The 24,759-nt window shown below is 39.5% G+C and overlaps 1 protein-coding gene across 11 annotated transcripts in view; it reads left to right on the top strand.

Annotated features, from left to right (window-relative positions):
* Positions 1 to 24,759, top strand: part of STARD13 (StAR related lipid transfer domain containing 13) — a 291,307-nt gene that overhangs the window by 30,346 nt on the left and 236,202 nt on the right. For 7 of the 11 annotated variants that reach the window (XM_071737389.1, XM_071737360.1, XM_071737339.1 and 4 more), the window contains 2 exons: positions 16,960 to 17,864; positions 22,320 to 22,427. In XM_071737389.1, the coding sequence (XP_071593490.1) occupies positions 17,118 to 17,864; positions 22,320 to 22,427 (855 nt within the window). In that variant the 5' untranslated portion in view covers positions 16,960 to 17,117. Of the gene's footprint in view, positions 1 to 352; positions 421 to 16,959; positions 17,865 to 22,319; positions 22,428 to 23,390; positions 23,580 to 24,759 lie in introns of those variants that run through there. The other 4 variants (XM_071737404.1, XM_071737410.1, XM_071737396.1 and 1 more) reach the window with 3 other exon arrangements.

Below are 24,759 nucleotides of genomic sequence, written 5' to 3'. Positions count from 1 at the left end.
ACCCCTCTCCAAAATCCCTTTTACTAGACAGCTCTGCTCCTTCGGTCCTTTCCTTTAATCTTGATATTCATTTTACAAGTCAAGATAGAGACACAAAAGGCCTAATACCAGGTGTATTGTTCAGGTACAATAAGCACAAAACGCAGGCTGGCGGCACCACCAGAATCAGACAACTTGGCTTGGCAAAAGGCAGAGCTGCCTGGGCTTGCCAAAAGGCAGAGCTGCCCGGGCTGCCTCCTCCCTGCCTGCAGGCTGCCAGCAGAGAGGTGCTTCTGGAGCTGATGGGAGGTCATGGACTCTCTCTTGCCTGTCCAACCAAGGCTATGAAGGCAGTCGTGTTCCTGCTTGCAAGGGATCATTCACTGCAGAGCATCCATCAGAAGAAGGGGAGCATCAGGAGTCTCAACGTGTTTGGTATAGGTAGGAGATATGGGAATGCAGGGAGCATGAAGGGGTAAATAAGTGGGAATGGGGTGCTAAGGACTGGCTGAGAAGTCTCTGGGCTGAGGACAAGCCCTGGGTAGATGGAGCTGAACAGTTAAGATTTTGTTGGGGTGACTTGGGAAAAGCTTAGAATTAGTTCTTGTTGTGTTTCAACCTCTCTCTCTCTTTTATTCTGACTCCCTGATTTTTCACACCCCTGAAGCAGAGAGACATTTGGTTACATCTCTTACTGCCACAGCCCTGTCTGCCCTAATAGCTTCACTTTTCTGGCCTTTAACCTTCCTTTGAACAAAAACCATTCTTTCTAACTGCTAGGAACAGGTAATGCTGAAAAAGTATGATTTAGTAATGGTGATCATACAGGAAAAGCCTTTCCAGAGGCTGCAATGGACTGATAGCAAAGCTATACAAATCCTATGGTTCAGTATCTTCTATTAACCTATGAAACAGAACTTTTTGGTAAGTTGGCAGATGTATTACTGAATCATGGCACCAAGCAGTCCTCTTAGAAGTCTGGGGTTTATTCTTAAGATGTGCAATTACTTTGATAGCAGGAAGACAGTTGCAATTCCAGCTTCAGCTAACTTTGTTAGATTAACCTAATATGTATTTTATATATTAGGTTATAATATAACCTAATATATACTTTCAGCCCAATAATGTTTATACATCTCAGTCCCTTCCAGTATACAGCAGGTACCTACCTGTAATATCTTCAGTGCTCTAGTTTGTAGAAAAACAGCATTGCAAGAGAGGGAAGTGTAATGTTTAGCACATATCAGAAGAAATGAGAGCATAAATTAAGCTCTAAAGCCAGGTATTCGTTTCAGTGCAGCAGAATATTTGAACTTACTCTGCAAGATAGGCATTTTTAGATTTGCTGAACTTCTAGAGGCTTTTTTTTTTTTTTTTTTTTTTTTCAATTTTGGAAAGCTTTTAGCCTGGCTGAGAAGGTAAGGAATATCAAGGAAGATGCATAGGAGCCATGGAAGAGGCTTCAAATCAGCACACTGGAAAATCTCCAGACACTCAGCTTTCCAGCAGGCTTGCATACAGTGCCTCATCTTTCATCCATAATTCTGCTTCTGAAGATGTTTGCCTTCTCTCTCTGTGTCACCAGTGGTCATTTATCTCTTCTGTTCCAAGCAGTTCCCCAGGCCAGAGACTCTTCCATCTTTCAGGTGCTCCTGCAAAGAATTTCTGAATTCCTCTGCACTTCTGTGGGGGGTAATTTGTCACATATCTTTGGGGAGAGGCAAAAAAATTAATGCATTAAATGCAGCCTCAGTTCTTGGTTAAATGTAGAAGTACCTTGTGTTTAGAAATTCCTAAGTGTAATAGTAGCTGTTACAGAGTAAGAGGGACCCACAGCATTGCTGAATTTGCAACAAGTATGCAAAACTGTGACTGCTTATCTTTAGTTCTTCTGTTTAGTGTAAGAGCTTCAAATATGCACTAATGTAGCAATCCCCATACAGAAGGAGCTGCAGAAAATAAAGCCATAAAATCTTTTTGAAACGAGTGAAAAGAGGAGAAGTTGAAACTGGCACAATTTTATTTATTTTGTTATCTGGTCAAGTACTCATCAGAACAAATGGAAATCTTGCCACACATATGTTAACTGGTGTTTGATACAGAGCATTTAGACTGGGCAGCATGTAACCTGTTGCCACTGCTAGCTATGAACTGAATAGACACATATGAGGAAGCCTTCTCACTTGTCTTTTCAGTACTAGTTACCCCTTAAAATACAACTTCCATAACATGGTGGGCATTTCTACTGTAGCATTTAAGCTGTCTCTGAAGTCTTGCTTCTATAGGCAGCGTTTGACTGACACCACTACCTCAAAGCAAATCCTGGAAGTTACTGGGCCTGCCATCTTCCTTGCACAGGCTGAGGTTCCCAACTGGAAGAGTTATTCTGAGCACATGGAATACTGTCTTCAGCTTTGTGCAAAGCAATGGTTATTCCTCTTCTCCCATGCATTTGTGTTGTATGGGTAACAGAGAGTGGTGAGGGAGCATTGGGGCACTCAACACATAGGAACCAAATTCATAGCACTCCACAGCCTGCTGTGAGCAAAGGAAACTCAACAATATCTCAGGTAGAATCTCATAAAAACCTTCAACTTGTCTCACTGGTATGGTGTTTGTTTGGGATACTTTCAAACATCTTTGGAATTGTTTATGTAAGTTAACCTTTATTTACTTAACTGAAGGTTATGTATGACAAGAATTCAATAAAAATGTGATACCGCCAGGTAGGTTCTGTATTAAAGGGAAACTTAGTCTGTTGCACAGTTACAAAATACATGTAAGTAACTCACACAGAAACATGCTAAAAGGCTAGAACAACACTAATTACTTATCACAGCCCATAGCTAAAAAATAGCTTGTCTTGTTGTATTCATGCCTTTCCTACCTTATCACCTCCTTGGTCACTGGTCTCATGTGCAGAGCGAAGCAGGAAACCACAGAGTACAAAACTGTGGCACAGTGTAATTATAATTATAATATAATATATATTTTACATAGGAACAAGATAAAGGTGTTGCAGGCAGCTCCCAGTCTGATACCTGTCCATCTCTCACTGCAAGGGAACTCCTGGGAATCTAAAATGACAACATCCCTTCCAATGACTTACAGGGATGGTGACAGTATTGCATTATAACAAACCTGTGTAGAATACCTCCCATCCTCTCTAATAAGCAGAGTTCTTGTGTGAAGGTTTACAGATGTGCCAGTGTTCTGTTAGTGTATGGGATTTTAGGTTTTTAAAACATAAAAAATAATAGGCTAAAATGAGAGAGGAGGTGGCTAGTGAGCATGTTAAGTTGTGACTATAAGAAATTTAAGGGAGGTGTTATAATTTTCTGTATATTTCTACACAATCTGACCCTGACCAAGGTAGTTAAATTTTATCTGCTAGAGCAACAGGAATTTTAAATATATACAAATCCTCATCTGACAATTTATTTCTTATCGTGCAACCTGTTCCCAAAGCTCAGAGTATGCTCATTTCAGGGCTTATTGAAAGTGGCATAGCTAATTTTCCACTTACCACGATTGTTTTGCTGTTTCCTACATGGGCCTCTGTTTTTCCTGAGAAAGCTTAAGAGTAACTCTGGTTTTCACTGCTTTTGGCCATTATCTTGCAAACAGAGCTTGAATAAAGCAATGCATCCCCATGGCTGAAAACACACACGGTGCCTTTGTGGCTGCAAGCGATGCCACGGATTGACCCAAGCTGTAGTGGTGAAAGATGAACAGAGCTGATTCCATGTTCCCCACCACCACTACCAAAAAGCACAAGCAGTGTTCATTTACTACAGTTTAAAGAAAGAGAGTTGGCAGCAAGAAAGCTGTCAGCAGGAAGTGCCCTGGTGCAGGTGGCTGGAGGCGGTGACATTGCTCCTTTCTTGTCCCTGCCACTCTCCTTGGTGTGGGTGGTGTACAGTTTGTGCCTGGATGAGATGTACAGGGAAGTCCATATTTTTCACAGCTGCTTCAACCTGTCATCACGTTGGCTCAGGGAGCCAAAATTGCATTAGTTACAGTCTCTTATGATTTTTAAGCTTCTCTTTAGTATAATGGGGTCTAAAACATGTTGGGGTCTAAAACATGTTTCAAAAATCAGCCAAACTGAGCTTGATGTTTTGAAATCAGAATGTTTATGATTACACAAATGATCCCTTTGAAGAAGCACACTTTAGAAGTAGCTGATGCTTTACAATAAAGCAGAGGCCCATGGTTTTCTCAAGATCAATACCTCCTATGATATTTTATGATGAAAATACCACAGACTTTGGCCTTAAACTATATGAAGCATTAGGATAATCATGGGAAGGGAGAGGAAGTTAATAAAACTGTAAAATGCATATACTTACTTGCTTTTCTCGTTTTTAAGTAAAAATTACCACTGTGGTGATGGTTCATAAATTCAGAATTGCTTGGGTTGGAAGGGACCTTTAAAGGGCCTTTAGCACAACAACCTTGCAGTGAGCAGGGACATCTTCAACTGGTTTGGGTTGCTCAGAGCTCCATCCAACCTGACCTTGAATGTTTCCAGGAATGGGCTGTCTATAAACTCTCTGGGCAACTTGTGTCAGTGTTTTACCACCTTGATAATAAAGAATTCCTCCTTATGTCTAGTATGGACCTGTATATAGATATCATATCCTTATATTCCTCAGTGTTAAAAAAGATTCTAAATCTAGCATGACAAATATATGCCAGCACTCTAGACAGATATGATTTATCCTGACTGAGTTTTTTTACCCATGAAAAACTGATTGCTGACAGATCTCTAACTTCTGCTGTGATGGTTCAGGGGTGCTGAACCATAACAGCATCTCTGTAAAAGTATATGCAGTATGCACAAATGGACACACTGGTGTTTTTAATGAATGAAGACTGAAACTGAATTTCTGGCACTTCTAAAGCTCAGTCAAGACAACTAGTTTTTTTCTTGTCTCAAGAGAAAAAAAATAACTAATTTTTCTCCTCTCTGATATCTGAATTAATGACTCATCTGCAGCACTCTAAAGGAAAGAAAATCTCTCTTGTGTTGCCACAACACACTTTGTGCTTGTAATAAAGAGGATGAAAAATATCTTTCTCAGAGGTTAATATATCTGAATAAAGCTGCAGAGGCCCTTGGCTAGAGATAGGATAGTGTTGACCATTTGACTGAATGCTGATATACTGCAAAGAACATGGAAATAACCATTTTGCTTGTTTAAAGGGCTCTGTAACAGAGTTTGCATCAATACCTTTTTTCCATGGGAATCAGATTAATTGAATTTCATGTTCTGTGTGAGCTTCATCCTGCCAGGCAATGGACATGCCCTTTGATTAAGATTTCTACTTATCTTTTGTTTTTATTTTTTAAAGGTTGAAAAGAAATATATAGGAAAGGAAAGCTAGAAAAAGTTAAGAAAATAATTGCCTGAACTTTTACTTCATATACCTTTTAGTTTACATTTAGTGAAAATTTCAGATGTTTTTCTCTACATCTGGAGAAGATCCAGCTTGTTATTTGTGGACTATGCTTCAGGTGTAGTAGACCCTTTAAATTTTCTAGTACCATCAGCCAGTGGATTGCAGTTTTTCATGATGTGGTGGTGATTTTCTGCTCATTTTCTGGCACAAGATCATATGGAAGTGTCCAAAGCAGTTTTATTCTTCATAGTGGGAAGACATCATGAGCAGAGAAAATCTGAGGAAGTCTCACAGGAGAAACTTATAGTATAAGACATAAAACTTATGGGAGGTCCAGAGAAGAACTTTATTGAATCCCTGAACTTTATTGAAGGTACCATGTAACCCTTTGGTTACCCCCAAGAAGGTGTCCCACAGCAGCATGCCACTGCTTTATTACTTATGAGACTGAAGTGTGTAAGCTTAGAGCTAGTTAAGATATTTTAAGATATTTGTTACACCACTTGAGATGTTTAGGTTTTTTGAGTTGATCCAAAAAGGTGAGCTGTTATTTGATAAAAAGTCTAGAGAGAGCCCTTCTGTGGGGAAAAGATCATCTGATACCATAAGTATTTTTAATTTAGCAAACACAACAAGAAATCTTAGAGTGCAGAAATCTGGAATTTAAGAACTGAAACTGGAAAACAGATGAGTGTAACTAATTATTGGAAGATCTCAAAAGGGAGGAGAAGAAATAACCAAAAAGAAGAAAGGCAACCCAGGAATTTGTTCAAAACAGCTACTCATGCCTCAAATATGCACTTTGGCTTAAGAAACACATCCTTCTGTACATAAATAAAACTTTGGACACCTCTAAAGCACCTATCACTAAGGTATTGGTGAGTGTTTTGACTTTTCCTGGCATATACTAGGTAAAAACCACATAAACTTGTCCAAAAAAAGAAAAATTCAAAAGAGCTGTGTATTTCTGTCCAATTAACTGAATAATATATATTTTAAAAATCCCCACAACACAACAAGCAAAAAAAAAACCACAAAACAAAAATCACACAGGGAAGCAAGAGATATAGAAAGTCTTAAAATACTGAAATACTCATCTGATCACTTTATATTTAAACACTTGTTTCTTCTGAAAGCTCTGAAAAATTAAATAGATTAAGCAAAAAGATAAATACCCCCCAACATCAATGAATTTAATTTATTTTCAGATTAAACAAAAATGCATTGGGTTGTCCATCAAAAAATATGTTGGCTTTGAGGAAAGAGTTCTTTTACCAAAAAATATTTCTTGGCCAAAACTGATTGAGTATGATCCATCTTGGCCTTATCACACATACAATTAGGGATCACAGAAGATTCCTCCAAAATAACTTTTGCTCCCTCTGAAATAATTTGTCTATGTTACAGCTGGCACAGTCCTCCCTTGCTGCCATTTATATCTTATGTATCCAGTAGGTCTTGGGAGGAGGAGTCTGCCCTCCAGCATGGCCCTTGTAGTAATGGGCATTTATTGCAGGGTCACCATTTCTTTAGCATTCATTACAGACACTGATTAGAGAGGGTAATAAAGTCATTGCTGGAGTCCAAAGCCCACGTTGAAATAAAAAAAAAAAAAATTAGAAATGGATGCATCGATCGTTTTCATGCAAATGGTTTTGTGATGATAGATTCAGAAGGTGTAGCAAAGGCTTTAATTTGCTGCAGTTCTGGTCTAATAGGTATAAAGACACCAGAGGATTCTGAAATACTGAACTCGGAGGTGTTCTGACAAACCTTTGTGCTCATAACAACAAGAGCTGGTGTGAGCTTATGCAATTTAAAACTAATTGCCCAGCCAACATCCTCATTACCATATTGATGCAGTTCATAAATCAAAGCCCTGCCTATTCAGGCTGTTTACCAGTCTTGCATTAAGCAGCTTATTTCAGCTGAGAAATGCAGCATGTTGCCAAAACACTGCAGAAATCTTAAAAGACTGATAGGAGCACAAACCTGGGGAGCCAAAATGCCACAAACTGATTTAATACGCAAGACACTAAAGGACTTGTTCTTGTTTGTTTTCCGAGTATATTCTGATTTAGCCTTGAAACTTTCCATAATAATGCATTGCAGCACAGATACAGGTCCTCACACAGCAGAGAGCTTCTGGCAGTGTTGATCATTTTGGCTTCCTACAGGAGCTTCTTTGCTTCACCAGGAGACTCATACATATTTTATATTTTTAAAGCAATATAGTACTTATGCCATCTGGATTTAGATGCATACATTAGGAATGTAGCCTTTTTATATAGGCAAAGGTGAAGTTGAGGCTTTTACATAAAAATACTAAATTTGTCATCAAAATTAGGTGCCTGACATTTAATTCTTTCAACAGGCTACTAAGTAAATTAAAGGTACAATTCCTTTGCCTAAACAAGTGCCCACCTTCAGGTGCCTGGCAGTGCCCTTGGAGATACCCCAATGAGCTATGACATCCCCACAGAGGGAATGCCAAAGGAGTTGGAGGAGATTCACACCTCTGAGCTGGCATCCGAAGGCTGGGTGGGACTGTCTAGGATGTCTCAAAGGCCATGAGGATTGGGGAATCTTCCCATATTTAGGTTTATGCATCAGAAACAGCCCAGTCCTGTAAGCAGGATTAATAAACTTGTGTGTGGTTCAGCAGTTACCACGGTCTGGTTGCACCCAACTCCCCAGGCTGAATGGTTTCAGGTGAGCTGGGAATTTCTGCCTGGGCCTGAGCCTGTTCTTATCACAAACACCAGTGGTCTGTGGGTTATTTTTTGGTTTATACTTTGCTCAGAAAACTGCAAGAGACGTTTATTCTTATTGTGGTTTCTCACAAACTTTTTAGCGGGGCCTGTTGAGATAACACAAGAGGTTTTAAATGGTTTTAAACTGAAAGACGGTAGATTCAGAGTACATATAAAGAAGAAATTTTTTACCATGAGGGTGGTGAAACCCTGGAATGAGTTGCCCAGAGAGGTGGTAGATGTTCCATCCTTGGAAACATTCAAGGTAATTTTGGATGGGGCTTTGAGCAAGCTGATCTAGTTGAAGATGTCCCTGCTCACTGCAGGGGGGTTGGAACCAAATGATCTTTGATGTCCTTTCCAATCCAAACCATTCTATGATTCAATGATTCTGTGATGTGAGTGCAGCAGATCTTGGCAGCTGCTGGGAAGCCTCTGCCCCTGTGCCAGGCTGTCACCCCAGTGGTGGCTGTGGCCACCATTGGCAAGGACAGAGGGAGCTGAAGCACAGGTCAAGGAATGGAAATGTAGAGTAGGATCAGGACCTAAAATTTAACTTGCAGGAGGCTCAAAGGAAAAGGCAACCACTGAAGAGTTAATAAACATTGTTGGAGCCATTGGGGGAATTTAATAGATTCTGGGAGAATCAAGGTCTTGGAAGGGTGGCAGATAATTGGTTTCTCCCTGTTTAAGGGAACCCAGCTCAGGAGAAAAAGGGTGGGCACTTCTAATGAAATGCAGCTGTCCTCGAGAAACAGAATTAGTGAGAAGAGTTCAGCCTATTACAGTAAGTGCTGATCCTCAGTCATTATGTGTGTTGAAGCCTCTGTTTCTTCCATTCTTTATGCAAATTCAATCATGACAATTAGTAAATAAAGTAGCAATTTGTATGGATAGAAGATTAGATGTGATTTAGAAATGGCTTTGTGTGATAATCTTCGATTCCTGTTTACATCTTTTCTACTGGTTCTGTGGTCACAACAGACACCAGGGTCCAGTTCCTTATATACAGATAGATAATAAAGATTGTAAATTAAGTTAATATGAACTGACATTTTGTCATGAAGAAACCAAGGGCAGTGATATGTTTTTCATCTTCAAAGAAGAAAATAAGTTTAAAGAAGATAATTTATTTCATTTTAAGGAATTATGAAACATAGAATAAGCACAGAGATATAACAGTCTCTGCCCCCATAGAATATCAAAACAACTAACTGCTTTTGTCCAGGGTCTTTGGCTGCTGGTGGGTGTCACAGGTTCTGCAAACATTTCCCAGAGAGATCCATGCATTTTTGGAAGCCACACAAAGTGGGCCTCATGAGCTTTTAAAAATTGTAAAGGTGTGAATACAACCCTTGAGCAGTTCATCTTAATAAAGATTTCCTCCAGGGTGAGAAAATTGTTTCTTCCATCCTCTTGCTTCTTGTGCACAATGAATATTAAGTTCCAGCCAGTTCATTGAGAATCCCTTGAACATATGTAAAGGAATTCACTTTACAGGATGAAGAAACAGTGGTAGTATTTTAAAAAGCAGCTCATACCTGGGTGTCTTCTCTTGCAGAAGGGATGTTTCCTGACTTTGGTTTGTACTGGCTTCTATTAGATGAAGAGCTAGGATCTCACCAGTGCCAAGATCCTCAACGTAAATGAAGGCAGATTTTTTTTTTCCTATGTGGTTTACCCAATGTTATTTTTAAAATATTTATTAGGTGTTGGTTCTGGTTTTGGGGCCTCTGTTTATGAACAGTGTCTGTGTATGACTGGCTGCTCTTCCTGTTTCATGCTGACTGTACTCATATAAAAAAAATAGCCAAAGTATTCTAGGGCAATATGTAAAAGAAAAATCTGTTTTTCATTTAATACCACAAATTTTAGATAAATGCATATGCACACTCTCCTCCCGCTTTCACCCCTTCTTTCTTGTATTAGGATTTTCAGCAACTTCACATCAGATTTAATTTCTCAAGTAGCTCAGAGTGTAATTTTAAATTGCTTGAAATTGCCACCTAAAAGCACGTGTTCAAACTACCTCAGGCCAATACCTCATCAGGAGCTTGATTCTGCATTTAATAGGTGCACAACAAAATAGGTGATGCAGAACAGGGAATACAAAAGCAATACATTGAATGCAATGCAAAAAGAAGCCTAATGGCAGAAGGGAAACCAGATCTTATTAAGACTTCATTCACATCCCCAGGGACATGTTCAAAGAAAGACATAAATCCTTAGCTCCCCTTTTGTTTCTAACACCTTTTCAGTACCTTCTTTTGGGAGGATGCAATCAGTTATACAAATATAAGACTTTTCCAAGTGTGAAGAACTATTTCTAGTCCTTTGCTTTACTGGTGCTCACACATTCCTGCTGTTTGATTTTCCTCACGCTCTTCATGAGATGCTCTGAGCAGAATGGTTTGCAAAGTAAGGGCCCACCTTATGTAAACTAGGACTAAACATTGCCATGGATCTGAGTTCTTAAAAATGGCAATAGTTGTATTACAGAGGGTATTTTCCCACCTTGTTCGTAACTAAACCACTGATCCCACATGGTTGTCAGGTGCCAATGGCAATACTGCCAAGAATGCTGGTTTAGAGTAAAACACAACTGAGTCAGCACACTGACAGGATGTTAATGCCTCAGTTGTTGTAAGCTCAGGCTCAGCTAATCAGATAAAATGTGGCAATGACCCTTCCTGGAGTAGAGTCTTTCCCTCCTATATATTGCAAGTAGGTCCAGCTGTAAATAACTGGCTGCCAGAGCTCTGTAAGTTAAGATGATGGTTGGAAAACAGATCACCTGTGACCAAACTCATACAACTGAATACAAACACGGCTAAATTAGTGAACTGTCTCTTTATCGTTGTGATTTTGAGAAGATATTTTACTTTCCTTAGCAATGTAAAATGAGCTGCTGACATAGTTGAGGTGGGGAGGGACATGGCAAACCTAAAGGAGAGGCTTGGTAGCACTGCTGCTCAGTAAACTCTCCCAGAAAGTAATGCCTGCAAAATGGGTGCCTCAAGATGTGGCTTCATTTCCTGAGTGACTTCATTTCCATTCATAAATATGACACATTCTTTGCTGACTAAAATACTGTTTAATTTCAGCAATCAGGTGCACAAGGTGCAAGAGAAATCAGCATCTAAGTGCTGCCTCCCTCAATCAGTGAAATGAGTCAGGAGGGCCACAGATTTGGCAGCATCTGTGCCAAATATCTGTACCTGGGTATCTCAAGGTGAAAAATATAATCTACTACTTCTACCATGCAAGATCCACTACACAAGCAGAAAGGTATTGCAGCTTTTTGATTTTTGCTGTTTAATCCAATCAAAAGCAATACAGAAGAAACACTTCCAAAATTAAACTATAAATCAGAGTCTTTTCACCCCGCGTTTCCAGTGACAGTTCATCCTTTTTCTTTCCAGGCTAGATTTGCCAATAAGTGATATATATGGGAGTCTGCATTAACAAGAAACTGAACATGAGCCAGCAGTGTGCCCAGGTGGCCAAGAAGGCCAATGGCATCCTGGCCTGTATCAGAAACAGCGTCACCAGCAGGTCCAGGGAGGTGATTCTTCCCCTGTACTCAGCGCTGGTGAGGCCACACCTCGAGTACTGTGTCCAGTTCTGGGCCCCTCAGTTTAAGAAGGATGTAGAGGCCCTGGAACAAGTCCAAAGGAGGGCAACCAGGCTGGTGAAGGGACTCGAGCACAGGCCCTATGGGGAGAGGCTGAGAGAGCTGGGGCTGTTCAGCCTGAAGAAGAGGAGGCTCAGGGGAGACCTCATTGCTGTCTACAACTACCTGAAAGGAGGATGTAGCGAGGTGGGAGCTGGACTCTTTTCACAGATGACCTCCAACAAGACAAGAGGACACAGTCTTAAGTTGCGCCAGGGGAGGTTTAGATTAGATATTAGAAAGAATTTCTTCACGGAGAGGGTGATTAGGCTATGGAATGGACTGCCCGGTGAGGTGGTAGATTCTCCGTCCCTGGAGACATTTAAAAAAAGACTGGATGTGGCACTCAGTGCCATGGTCTAGCAACTGCTCCAGTGGGTCAAGGGTTGGACTAGATGATCTCTGAAGTCCCTTCCAACCCGGCTAATTCTATGATTCTATGATTCTATGATATAATCACACTCAGAATCTCACATGTCCAGCAGCCTACACTTCAGCTACACTTTGCAGTGGATGCAGGAGTCTGTCTGCAAGCTAGGACTCTACTCATAAATGGAGAAGGGAAGACTCATGAAGCCTTGGCAGCAAATGTAGGTCTTGAAGAAACAGAGGCAAACAATAATTACAATTTGCAAGTGACCTGAAAGCTAATTTTGGGAGTCCTTTCTGCTACATCAAAAGGCATTTCAGAGCCTACCTTTTCAAACCCTGACAGCATCTGAGGTCGGGTGTGTGCAGTGGGAACCTGACTCCAGGTGATAAAGCAAAGCACAATGTCACAGCCTGGTATATGTGAAGAATGAGGTCACACTGTATTTTTAGAAAGTGCCTGGTGTTCCTGTGAAGCATGCTCTCACTCTCTATGGTTTTTTTCTTCCTTTCCCCCCCCCCCCCCCCCGTCTTTTTCTGTGAATAATTTGGCCAGTGCTTGCAGAGGCTGTTTTTGCCTCAGGGATTCTCACACAGACTTCTGTTGACAGAGTTTTTCTGCAGCAAGCAAGCTGAAATGCCTTTTGTTAAGGATCTGCTCACTTCTTTTTCTGTTCTGCCCCAACACTTGGAGGATCTTTTGGCTGCTGAGTTCCTGTTGTTACACTTAGGGAAATAACTTGAATTGAAAAATATGGGGTTATCTTGCAAAACAGGTAAAATTATCATGAGGCAAAAAAAAATCCTGATCTCCTAATTTGCTCCTAGTCTGTGTGTCTCATTCTCTTGGCTTGTTTGCTTAATTTTTCAGGGGAAGCTTTTTTAAGTCAAAGGGAGATATCAAGCAAAGCCACTGAGAAAGGGTAACAAATGCATTAGTGGCTGAGGGGTAAAAACTTTTTATTTAACATGAGTGGGGTACTATTGAAACCAAGATCAAGACTTGATTTGCTGGCTTACTATGTCAGTTCGAGATTAAATTGAATTGAAAGAAATAAGAAAACCCCACATATTCACTTGCACATCAATGCCAAAATACACAATGGTTCTTAAAAGGCACTAATTTAAGCAATGTTTGAAAAGTTAGTTTAGGTGACTTGCTACCATAGTAAGCCTAGGAAATAAAGTGTAATAATTTGCCCCAGAAAACAATTCTCCTTTTCTTGACTCAAGAAAATAGAGTCTATTAATATTAAATAGTGTTTAAAGCCTCCTGCTTAAATGGTTAAGCCTAACATATGCCTTTTGTGTGATCTTTGTGCAACAAAACAGTGATTTTCAATACAAATTTTGGTTGTTTGGGCAAAGAGAAATCAAGCCAATAGGGCAGGATGCACAAACCTTTATCTGTGTGCCTGCACATATACATTTCCTTGAGCCAGACCACCTGGGAACTTTCCACAGCATTTCACTATCTGTATCACAAGTCTGTATTAATTTACTGCTGATTTGTAAGGAGATTTCCTTAGAAAATAAAACTCAGTTTGGAAGTTTTAGTCATATGTGTAAGAAGCTGAAGCTGCTACAGCCAGATATCCATTACACATTTTAGCTTAAAATAAAACATCCTATGTTGCTGGTTTTTGTGGTCTTCTTTAAGCTGTTTTGGAGTCAGATGTTGGACAGATTGCTGTGGTAACTCCCACATTTTCCTTCTAGTTGGGCAAAAACCACACATATACCCAAAGGACTTTTATTATTCAACAACACCTTTACCTACACTAGAGCCTACTAGTAGAGCTAATGCTACAGCACATATTTAGAATTACATATGCATATGAAAGTAGTTTCCCTAATTATAAAGCCTTGAAGACCTCTTCCAGAAAGATTTATTATTTTTCAGAACTTGTAAGTACATACATTGAGAAACATGGTGAGAATCAGCTTATTTTTTAGGGCTGTGTTACAGGGCTTTAATGACATGTGCAGTTTTAGCTCTGAGTGTTCAAACCTCCCTCAGTTACACATTTTTCTATGGGCAGGGTTTCCAAACCCACAGCTCTGCCAAAAAGGCTGCATTTTTAGGAGCTATAAAAGTCTATGCGCACGTCTTTATAAAATATGGAATTTGGTATTTTGTGTAAGGGTGGGATTTTTTGCTAGATGAAGTAGAGACATGTTCCACAGGAGGAACAGGGTAAACTCACACTCTCTCTTCTTACCACTTCCTTTCTAGAGATTTCTTGCCATACTTGCACAAAACCAGCCAGCTCTTGCATACGTTCTCTGTCCCAGTCTCATCACAGGAAAAATGGAAAAAAAGAAAAAAAAGAAAAAAGAGAGAGAGTCCAATACAGTGAGGAAAAATATAATAAAAGGAAAAACTTCATGCCTTTTGTAATTAAATTGTAAAAAATGCAGCTTCACACAACATACTGTAAAAATAGAAATCATTTGAGAGGGCGAACTGAGGAAAATTTTAATGGGAGCTGGGCATTTATCTTAAATTATAGGAATAGGCAGAGATAATGAGATATACAAATTTTTGCAGGTATGATAATTCATGCTTTGGAGTCTTCTGGAGCCTAGGGCATTATCCTAAAATACTAGAAATTAAAAATATGTAATTCATGCATCCCACGCTCGCTTACTGCAGAATTTCTATAGCTTCCTGTGAAGCATTTCATGCTGTATTTTGAGTTTGGGATGGCAAAGGTGATCCTACATACACAGAGGTGTCATCACAGCAGGGCCTGTTTGGCAGCAGTGCCAGAGCTAAAGAGGGTCCAGGGAATAGGCCAAGGATGGGCAATTTCTGCTAGAAAAAGAAGAGTGACAATAGGAAAGGGTAAAGCAGGGAAAGAGTCTGTGGGGAGACCAGGAGACCCAAACATTGCTACTTCTGCTGGAACTACCAGTAGGTGAGGAACAGGGCAAGGCACCAGCAGCAAGGGCTGGTGAACACAGCCCATCCCCTCACCTCATGGCAAGACACTGGTGCGGGCAGCCAAGCCAACACCAGCTGCTTTTTGGGGAATCTTATAGGTGGATCATCTTCACATATACCTTGGTCTGCAGTGATGGCTCTTAGTGAAGCACAGATAATACTCAATATTCAGCTGCAAAGGTGGGAGGCTTTTTCACTGTGCCCAAAATGTACAAAGTATTATGTGAAATGTTAGTTATTCCAGTCATTCTCTACAAATGTGGGAATGTGTCTTATTTTTCAAAGACATCGTGCTCAGTTAGATCACTTAATGCTAGGGAGAACCAAGTGTGTCTGGCACTCCTCAAAGTGTAGTCACTTCTGTGTAGAAAGTTAACTTTCAGCTGAGAAAATTAGGCCTTCAAAAGTAAGTTTCTCGTTCACATTTAGACACTGTAATCTGTTATTATTGCATAAAAAAGGTAATGGGATGAGAGTCTTCTTGCCTTTATTTCACCCTCTAAAAGCTGGGTGATCTTGTTGTCTAGACCTCCTCCATGGGTTTGGATAAGGCAGTCATGCCAGGAGGGAGACTCATCCTGTGTCAAAAGAGGAATCCAAGATAAGTGAGAACATTTACCTTCTGGAAGCATTTTTCTCTCTCCACTGACTCCAGCAGGAGACTAGACAGTGGCTTAAAATAAAGTCTGGTTTTTAAATAGCAAGCAATAGCTGAGAGGAAGTCTGCCTTAACAGTGTGTACCTGCCTGCTCACACCTTTTACAGCAGCAATTCAGATGACAAAGGTAATGTAATAAACCCAACTCTTCTGTAACAGTATCCTATTACCTAATGTACACCTATAACACTAAAATATTTAGTAACCAGCAGTAAGAAATGCCTGGCTGGTGTGCATTGCTCAGTTTATGGCAGATGTAGTGAGAGGCACATCATGTGCCAGCATCTCACTTTGCCTGCTTCCCACTGTGACAATCACAGTGCTGCCTTCTGACACAGCTTCCTCACTGCTGACAGGTTTGCCACATCCATCCAAGGCTTAAGTGTCAGAAAGATCTGTTTTGAAAAGCTTCTGTTCTGCTGTGCTCTTTCAAAGATTGAGCACTGAAATAATCATTACAATAAATACTGTCAATATTCAGTCTGTCACAAAAAGGAAATTGCCTATATGGGTGGATGTAAGCTCTTCAGTGATGCAGGATTGGTCCTTCAGGTGCTCCCTTATTCCCACGTGATGGATGTGAACAGCCAAGGTGTGAGCACAAAGTTAAGACTGACTTCAGCCAGACATGCCCATCTCTGATGATGTAGCTCTCTGTTGTTCTTAGCTTCCCCTTTTTGCTTTAAAAATCTGTTGGAAATGAACAGGTTCTGCACTTCTTGGCAATACACAGAAACCAAGAGACAGAAAATACACTGAAATCTCCTTTTATGTCAATTACTTTGGCTCCTTGCTCTTCCCAATCACATTTTAGTGGCTTTATCAAAACAGTATGAAAGTTTTCTGCTATTTAACAGGTAATAAAACAGTGAACAGAGGCATATTTTGATAACAAGCATAAAGCTAACACCACATCCAGTGACTCTGAACCATTGTGTCAATAATCAACATAGAGTCAAGATTTTAAAAACATTTCTGCCTTTGCCAGTTCTTTCCTGGTCTCTAAGGTAAACAAGTCAGGGTTCTCATGTTTTAAGTTCAGTTAATCTGCATACATCAAATATTTTTGAAAAGACCTTCAAGTAAATTTGATACAAGAATTTCATGTTTCAGGATTACTTTTGCTGATGCATTCCAATGCAAACACGTTACCATCAATATTTTTTTTTTTCAGGAGCAGAATATTCGGGCATTTTGAATGAGAATCCAGAAATTAATGAAGATTGTGTGATTATGGTTTCACAAAAATAAGAGGATACTTTTGTCTGGCTACATCTGCAGAGTTATGTTTCTTAAGAAAACCAAGAATGAAGCAATTTTGATCTCTGATGGATGAAACTCATTGGAATGGAAACTAACATCTATGAAAAAGAACAGGACTCACCTTGTCTTACATCTGCTGGGTGCCTGGAGACTCCAAAAGAACCAAAGCATGAGGAATACCAAAGAAAGACAGAAAAACAGGCAAGTCCATCTGAATTTATGAATGTTTTACTGGAACCTGAGTCGAGTTTGCTGTCTGCATTATCCTTATCAGACCACAATGAGACATCCTTGGAACCTGGCACGTCTGCAGGCTGTATCAGTGCCACCCATCAGTCTGAGACAAAGCATCTTTCTGAAGAATTAGTCCTTTCTGCAAGGCACGAGCCCAAGGCAGATCCTTTAAACCTCCCCTTGCACACAGAATGGCCAGTGCATTTAGGAAAAAATTTAGACCAGAAACCAGCAAGGAGACATGAGGTCAGAGTTATAAAACACACACCAAGTGCTATCACATTTTCTGATTTTGAATTTTTATCAGATGAAGCTACTACTACACTCCATGTTTGTGAGGCAGGAGAAGGTTTTTCATCTGAAGAGGAAGAAGCAAATGGTAAAGATGATGATTTGTTTACAGAGCTGCCAATGTATGAGGCATTTTTCAATGGTCTCCAGAGAAGGAATGTTTCTCCAAGAAAGCAAGCTAAGCATGAACTTACTACATATCAGCACATGTGTCATGTAGATGACTGTGATGATCATTCTGAAAAGGAAATGAAGGACCATGGCAAGGAAGAGAAACCCACGGAGCTGGAGGTAATACAAGCTACTCTTTTGTTTCAAGTGTGTTTTAAATAAGTTTTATCATTTAAGGTTGGTTACAGAAGGAGTTGCATAAATTTGTGGATTGCATAATTCAGAATATAAACCTACAGTAAAAGTATACTGAGTTTAGACATCAGACAAATCTATTATTTCAAATTGGCCACATTACTATTGGCCTGATCTTCAAACTCTGTTTTTCTACTTTCCTATGCTTTTTAAAATGGCAACATTGGCCCAGTTCCTGTGCTTCTACAAGATCATATTTTATCCCATGAACAGGATATATTCCCTGAGTCTATGAACTGGTCCAAAGGGATAGAGTTCAGGTTTACTCTGAGAGAAGAGTATATTGCATCATGCTGAAAATAGCCTTTTTTAGTGCAGTGGCACTGTAGCACTGCACCACCTAACTCACAGCACTGCTTCTGATAAATAACAGTGTTTTCTGTGTTCTTGTCTCATGAGAATAATATGGAGAACAGGTTACAACCTGGCCTAAATAAAATACAGATTTTTTTGGTATCTATACTGGTACACATCATGATGTTCTAGAGATCAATATCCCAAATAAAAACACAGGAAGATTTAAGACAAAATGAAAAAATGCTGTAATAAGAATCATCTAACTATAAGCTTTCCAGAGGGGGGAGAAAAAAAAAAAAGTAAATTTGCTGTGTTTTTTGGAACTGGAGAAACAGAAAGCTTTCCAAGGGAGTTCTCAAGGAGAATAAGAAAGGCTTTCCCCCTGCTCCCAGCTGGTAACAAACTGAATGCCTGGAGCTAAACATGTTTATCATCCGAAAAGTTCAGCTCTAGTACAAAAATATGAAGTGACTCCAAACAGTGGGCAAAACAAACCCTTAAAATTCCAATGTTCCTGACCTTGCAGCACAAATTAATCTTAAATTGCAGGTCAGGCATACCTATCCTTCCTCATTCTTCTCCTCATCCGTATTTTTAAAGTTATTTTCCATGCCTTGAAAATCAGAGCGGAGCCCAAGTCTTTCACCCAGCCTGTTCTATTTTTCTCTATCTGCAGTTCTCTTTTTGCTTCTGGTGCTTATAATATGGAGCTGCTTCATTAATTACTGATTTCTAATTTTTCATTGATTTCTAATTAAATGAAAGAGTAGAATTGGGTCCATTATGTCCATATTAACATCAAAATTACGTTATACAGTCCTTATTTACTTCTCTCCTTTAATATTACACTATCACCAATTTTAAGGGTTTAAGACTGAGTGCAAGTTTTGTGCTGTATTTCATAGATATCCCAGCTTTACTGTGGAAATGCATCAGATCACAGATAAATAAGGCAGATTTATACAGGTTTTTTTCAGCAGATGATATTAGAAAGCTAAGGCCCAAAGACAGCTCCAAAACAGTGCACCTCTTGAAGCACCTTTTGAGGCAACACTGACCCTGAGAGGCTCATCACAGACAATTTATTCAATAATTGCATTGTTACTCTACCCTAAGCCAAGGCTGGCTTCCTCTTTTACTCAGAAACATTCCTATTAAGATAAATATATATCCAAATCCATGTGCAACATCCTTTGGATCCTGTTTACTGAAGGTCATTGCCATAGATAAAAGGGAGAGGCCAGGGGCTGTTGTCATTTAGTTTACTTTATGTCTGTGCCATAAAATAAACTCAAGGATGCAGCTTGTAGTGCAAAATAATGGATTATAAATTGCCAGGCAGGCATGTGAAATTACCTAGTAAATCTCAGAGAATGTGTCAAAACATTTCAGAAGCAGTACAGATGCAAGGATGCAGTCCTGCGTTTGATTTTTTTCTATGTAAATAAGTATGTATCATGAAAGCTTCCAAGAATTAAAAAAAAAAAAAAAAAAAAGATTATCTTGTCTCTGAAATGTTAGCAGCAGTCATACATTACTATTCAGACTAAAAACTCCCCCCATGACTCTAGTTCAAGGAAATATATGTCACTGTCAAGTGAGTTAATTCTATTATTTAGAAATGGGGCCGTGGAAAAATGCCTTCCTAGTGGAAAGAAATTAACTTAATCAAGACAGCACGGCTTAAAAATTCTGTCAAAAACAACCATTACTGTTAAGCCTTGGACTTAAAAACAGTATAACAAACAAATCACCTCAGCTGTGCAGTTACAGGCTATCACACACAGCACCCTGACCCAGATCCTGGCTAAATCCTTGCTACTGGAGTTCACAGGGAAACAGTGATTAAGATCTCCCCTGCAGGGGCATTCCTAAGTAAATATACTTATTACTGACTGCAAATCTCCTATTTTTTGCATAGAGAGGAGGAAAGGCTGTCACCTTGTCCAGGCTGGCCCTTGCAGGCAGTCACCAGGACCCACGCTGGAGTCCGAATCCCCTCTTCAGTAGCTGTTAGACACATTTAAGTGATAATTGTTGAGCTTCTTATTTCAGTCCAATTAATAAGCAGAGACAAATCTCCAAGTACACTGAACAGTAAACAAATAGAGCACAGAGGAAAAAAGTATAACTTGTAGATGTAACTTGTGGATGCTGCCAGCTCTGTTACAGGTGGAAGAAACTCCACTGAAAACATTTCATACAATGATGCCAATTAAAAAAAAAATGAAAAAACAAAAAAAACAACTCGTTTTTTCCAAAGGCATACAGCACCTGCCTTTTCTGAGTGGTACAAACCAAATTATACTTCCGTTCAATTTATGAGTTCTGTATGGTCCCTGAATTTCCACCATTTGACAAGTCCCATATATGTTTCCTGTGCTGTCTCATCAACTCTAAATTTAGCAACCTTTTTTCCCTTGTCAGGAGCCTGTAATCAGTGGTACATTTAATGCCCAAGCAGAGTTCTTAAATTAAAAATAGCATTTATTTCAACTGGGGAAGGAAATTTTTGAAGATTTTAAAGCAAGTCTGTATACATATCTGAAATACTTTCCAAGTTATTTCTTATTTTGGGATGGTGATCTAGGTAACATCACCACTAAGCACCTCCTTAAACACAGCATTGAGTTTCTGTACCTTCATTATAGATCCATCTTTTCCACCCACCTTCCTTGAGAAACTCCCCTTCTGTCTTGAATGTCTGTGGATTTTTACACCATTCGTATCCTTCTAATATTATTAATGATTTTTTTTTGTTTCATTCTGTTCAGAAGTTTTCTTGGCAACTCTGAAGTGGTATCTCGAGCCATTCTTCCTGGGATATTTTAATTCTAGTCTTCATATTAAACTTTATACTCTGTGCATACAGAAAGCTCAGTGTGGAGTAGCAATAAAATATTCAGAATAGCTTCTGAAACACAAGATTTTTCTAGATTGCCATTTCTTCTAACTCTACTGAGCAGGTCCCAGCTGATAATTGTATTTTAGCAGGGAATACTTTGCAACTTTACATCAGTAATCTTATCCTATCCTTACACAGTCTCAAAACAGTATGTGCAACTTTCAGGACTAGCATTTCAGTCAAGGAAAACACTGAAGATATTTGACAGGTATAAGGCAAAAAGAAGTATTATGATATCATACCCTTGACAAAGTGAATTTTCACAGATCTCCTTTCACCTGTATAGAAATCCTGCTAATGTTGGCTGCTGTAGAGAGACAAGTAGAGTCTCACCAATATGGCAGCAAACTGGAAATCCTTTCTGGAAGCCCATCTTAGCTGTTCTAGGAGCCCAAAGTGTTTCTGTTTCTGTTGACAATATTTAGGGCATCTTAGTAAGTTGTCACAGCTTCCTCTATTGAATGAGGGAGAGAAGAGGGCAAGCCATGAAGCCCACATGCTGGAAAGGAATTTAGAAGCATCAGGATGAGCTGGGTACTCCAGTATCCATTCATCCTCACCCTGTCTGCACCAGGACTATGAACTGGGTATCTTTCCCCACTGGATTTCAGGGTTCTCCAAGTAAATCCTCTTCTCAGAGCTGTTCCGTGATGAAACAAGGTCCTGTATATCTAAAAAAATATCTGGAAAGGCTGAAGAATTAGCTGTTGGCAAGTGTTGCATACAGGTGTCACTTCCAGGAGAATCCTAGAAAAGGAATTGTTTTTAAAGAAACAAAAGTCCTTCCTAATTCAGGAAGAATCCATTAAGGAGCCTCCGTACTTTTTCCCTGTTCTCTGCCCTCTCAGCTGTGTAGCTGGTGAGCAGTGCCAGGCCCAGAGCACCAAACCTGCCAGCTCTTACAGAGGAATCTGGGAGACCTTCTGGGGGCTTGACTTGCACACTTGCCATGTCTCTTTCAACACTTTTAGGGAGATCTAAACCAAACCTGCTTGTTGGTTTACAGCCAGCCTCTGACAGCCTAATATTTCTACTGAACATTACCTTGTTCAGCTGGGTCAAACAAAGAATGAGATGCCAATCCCTAGGAGATACGGAGACAAGATGACCCAAACAGATAATTTAGGTAATTAAGGCAGCATTTGCAATGAGTATCTTTGTTTGGATTTGGCCTTCAGATGGGAAAGTCAAAGCCTTTTGGAGGAAGCTGCAGAGCCATGGGAGTGCCTGGTGCAATGGCAGGAGAGCCACGTGTCAGGGGGGCAGCTGTGCCATCCTCTCACACCGTGAGTAAATCTTTGTTTCAGTAAAACTGCCAGGTCTTAAAGGAGATTTGTGAAAGCTCCATGGGTTTTGACATTTAAACCAAAACCTGTTGAACTCTGGAAATGGTTACAGGAAAGTCCTTTAGTGGCAGGAAGATGGATGATTTGGCTTTCCAGTTACCCTTTTCTTGCTTATTGACTTATTTTCATTAATTTTTTTGTCCCGTCCTTGTACTACTATTAGGTAAATTTTTATCCTGATTATACAGCTATTACTGACTGACAAGTTTGACAATCATCGTATCAGCTTAGACCACAAGAGTTCAGGTTCAGTCTGAAATAATTTGCTGTGACATAATAGGGAAGTTTCCATAGCATCTGTCGTACACTTTGTTTGCTTCTGTGTTTTCTTTCTTCTTTTCACAAACACCAGAAGTTCACCAAAGGAGCAAGATAAGATAAATAGACAAGGGCATGTAGGAGGTGATAAATCCACAAAAATGCATTCAAAGGCATAGTCTTTGAAGATAATTATGATTCCTTAAAAAATACATATTCTTCTATGTGACTTGTAAATATTTCAATCAAGTCATCATACCCAAGGAGAAAGGAAACAGAACATTCTGTCTTTCACAATGAATTTGTTTTACTCAAATTAGATTGAGTTCATTCAATTTAAATGATCAAAACAGAGCAGCAGTCAAGCCTACAACTGTGATCAATAACTGGGTCTGCCAAAGTGAGCTTCTTATCCTTATATTGGGATGGCTAAAATCTGTTAAGTTCTTGTGCCTCTTGCAGTCCTGCTCAGTGCCTTGCTTAGCCACTGAAGTATTTCTCCAAGAGGTACTTTGCTCTTTTCATTAATGAGGCACTGGACCTTAGGTGGAATTTAATCTATCTGAAAATTGCCCTGCAATAGTTTCTTCTTCTCTAATGCTGTGATACAAGAGAAAAAAACAGTAAAGAACATCTCAGAGTGAAAAAAAAATTCCTTCTTCCATTCCTCCCATACTTTGGAAGTTTGTTCTTCTCTTTACACTATCAAATTGAAACTGTGAAACTGGAGGAGGAGAATGGTTGTGAATTTGTGCTGAGTTTTTCATGAGAAATAGTCCAGTTATTATTATCTCCTTTTTGTTCACCTTCTGCAGACATGGGATGTCTACTCAGGTAGGAGAGCTGAGTGCTGAAAAAATTACCAGGGGGAAAAGAGTAGGAAGTTAAGGGGAGGAAAATGGGGCATGACTTGTCTAAGACAGGAGTGATGCACTGAGCTTTGTACATTCTTATTGCCTTTGTGTGTCTGTGAGATTTGCACCTCCTGTATTTCAGTCATGTATTATCTAGAATTGAGAGGTGGAATCATGGTGAGTTGAGCTTTGGAAAGGTTCTACAGTTTATGCTTGGTTTTTGCCTGCCTTGGAAAGGAGATGAACTGCTGATTACTTTAGCAATGATGCATTAATGCCAGTCAATAAGTAACTACAATCAGCTCTTAATAATAAAGTCAAATAAATGCTGGCTTAAAGACTCTAATTATTAAGTCTTTTATTAATTTTCAAATTTGAGAAAATAATAATGAACATAGGCACAGAGTACATTTTTCTCTAATCCCACTCTTAATCATGTAACCATTTTCCATCAGGATATGGCACTTCTCGTGTCCTACTTCTTAATGTGATCAAAGGCAACAGTAAGTTCAAATTTGCATCTTACTAAAGTGAGGATTTGTTATATGGCTGGTGCTGTTATGAATAATAGGAACTTTAGAAAATAACAGTACAGTACAATCAGGGATAGTCAACTATGGATGTGCTCAAAGATCACGTAGAAGAGAATTGGTATAGTGGAATCATATAGGAAAACGTGTAGCTACTATCAAAATGACTGTCCTGTATCTCTCTGGTGAATTGTATGCTTCTTGCATGTTTTAATAAATATGCACGTTCATTAATAGATAATTTAAAAAATTAAAATATATATGCCCCCAGAAAAGATGCACTTTCTTGTCATCAGCACATCCCTGTCTTTCAGATCACAAGATTGTCTTCAGCAGGCATCAATAGCTGCTGGGTTGAGATTAGAAAAAATATGTACCCTGGGTTTGTAAAAAATATCCTATACACTATTTTCATCAGTCCCAGCTTGAGCTCTGCCAAAGCCCTCCTGATAGAAAAGATGTAATACAAAGGGGACAAAATCTGTCCTTTTTCAAAAGCAAAGCTGATAAAAAACCTTTATGTGATGGGAGGACTAGCACTTAAAAAATTCAGAGGGTTTTTTTGCAGCTAATCCTTCATATAGTTTGAAATAATTTGTACTGCAGAATACCATTACCCCCCAAAACTGA

Source organism: Heliangelus exortis, chromosome 1, assembly GCF_036169615.1.
Source record: "Heliangelus exortis chromosome 1, bHelExo1.hap1, whole genome shotgun sequence".
Lineage (NCBI taxonomy): Eukaryota > Metazoa > Chordata > Aves > Apodiformes > Trochilidae > Heliangelus > Heliangelus exortis.
The sequence above is the reverse complement of the archived record's forward strand: the minus strand, read 5'-3'. Positions and strand labels throughout refer to the sequence as shown.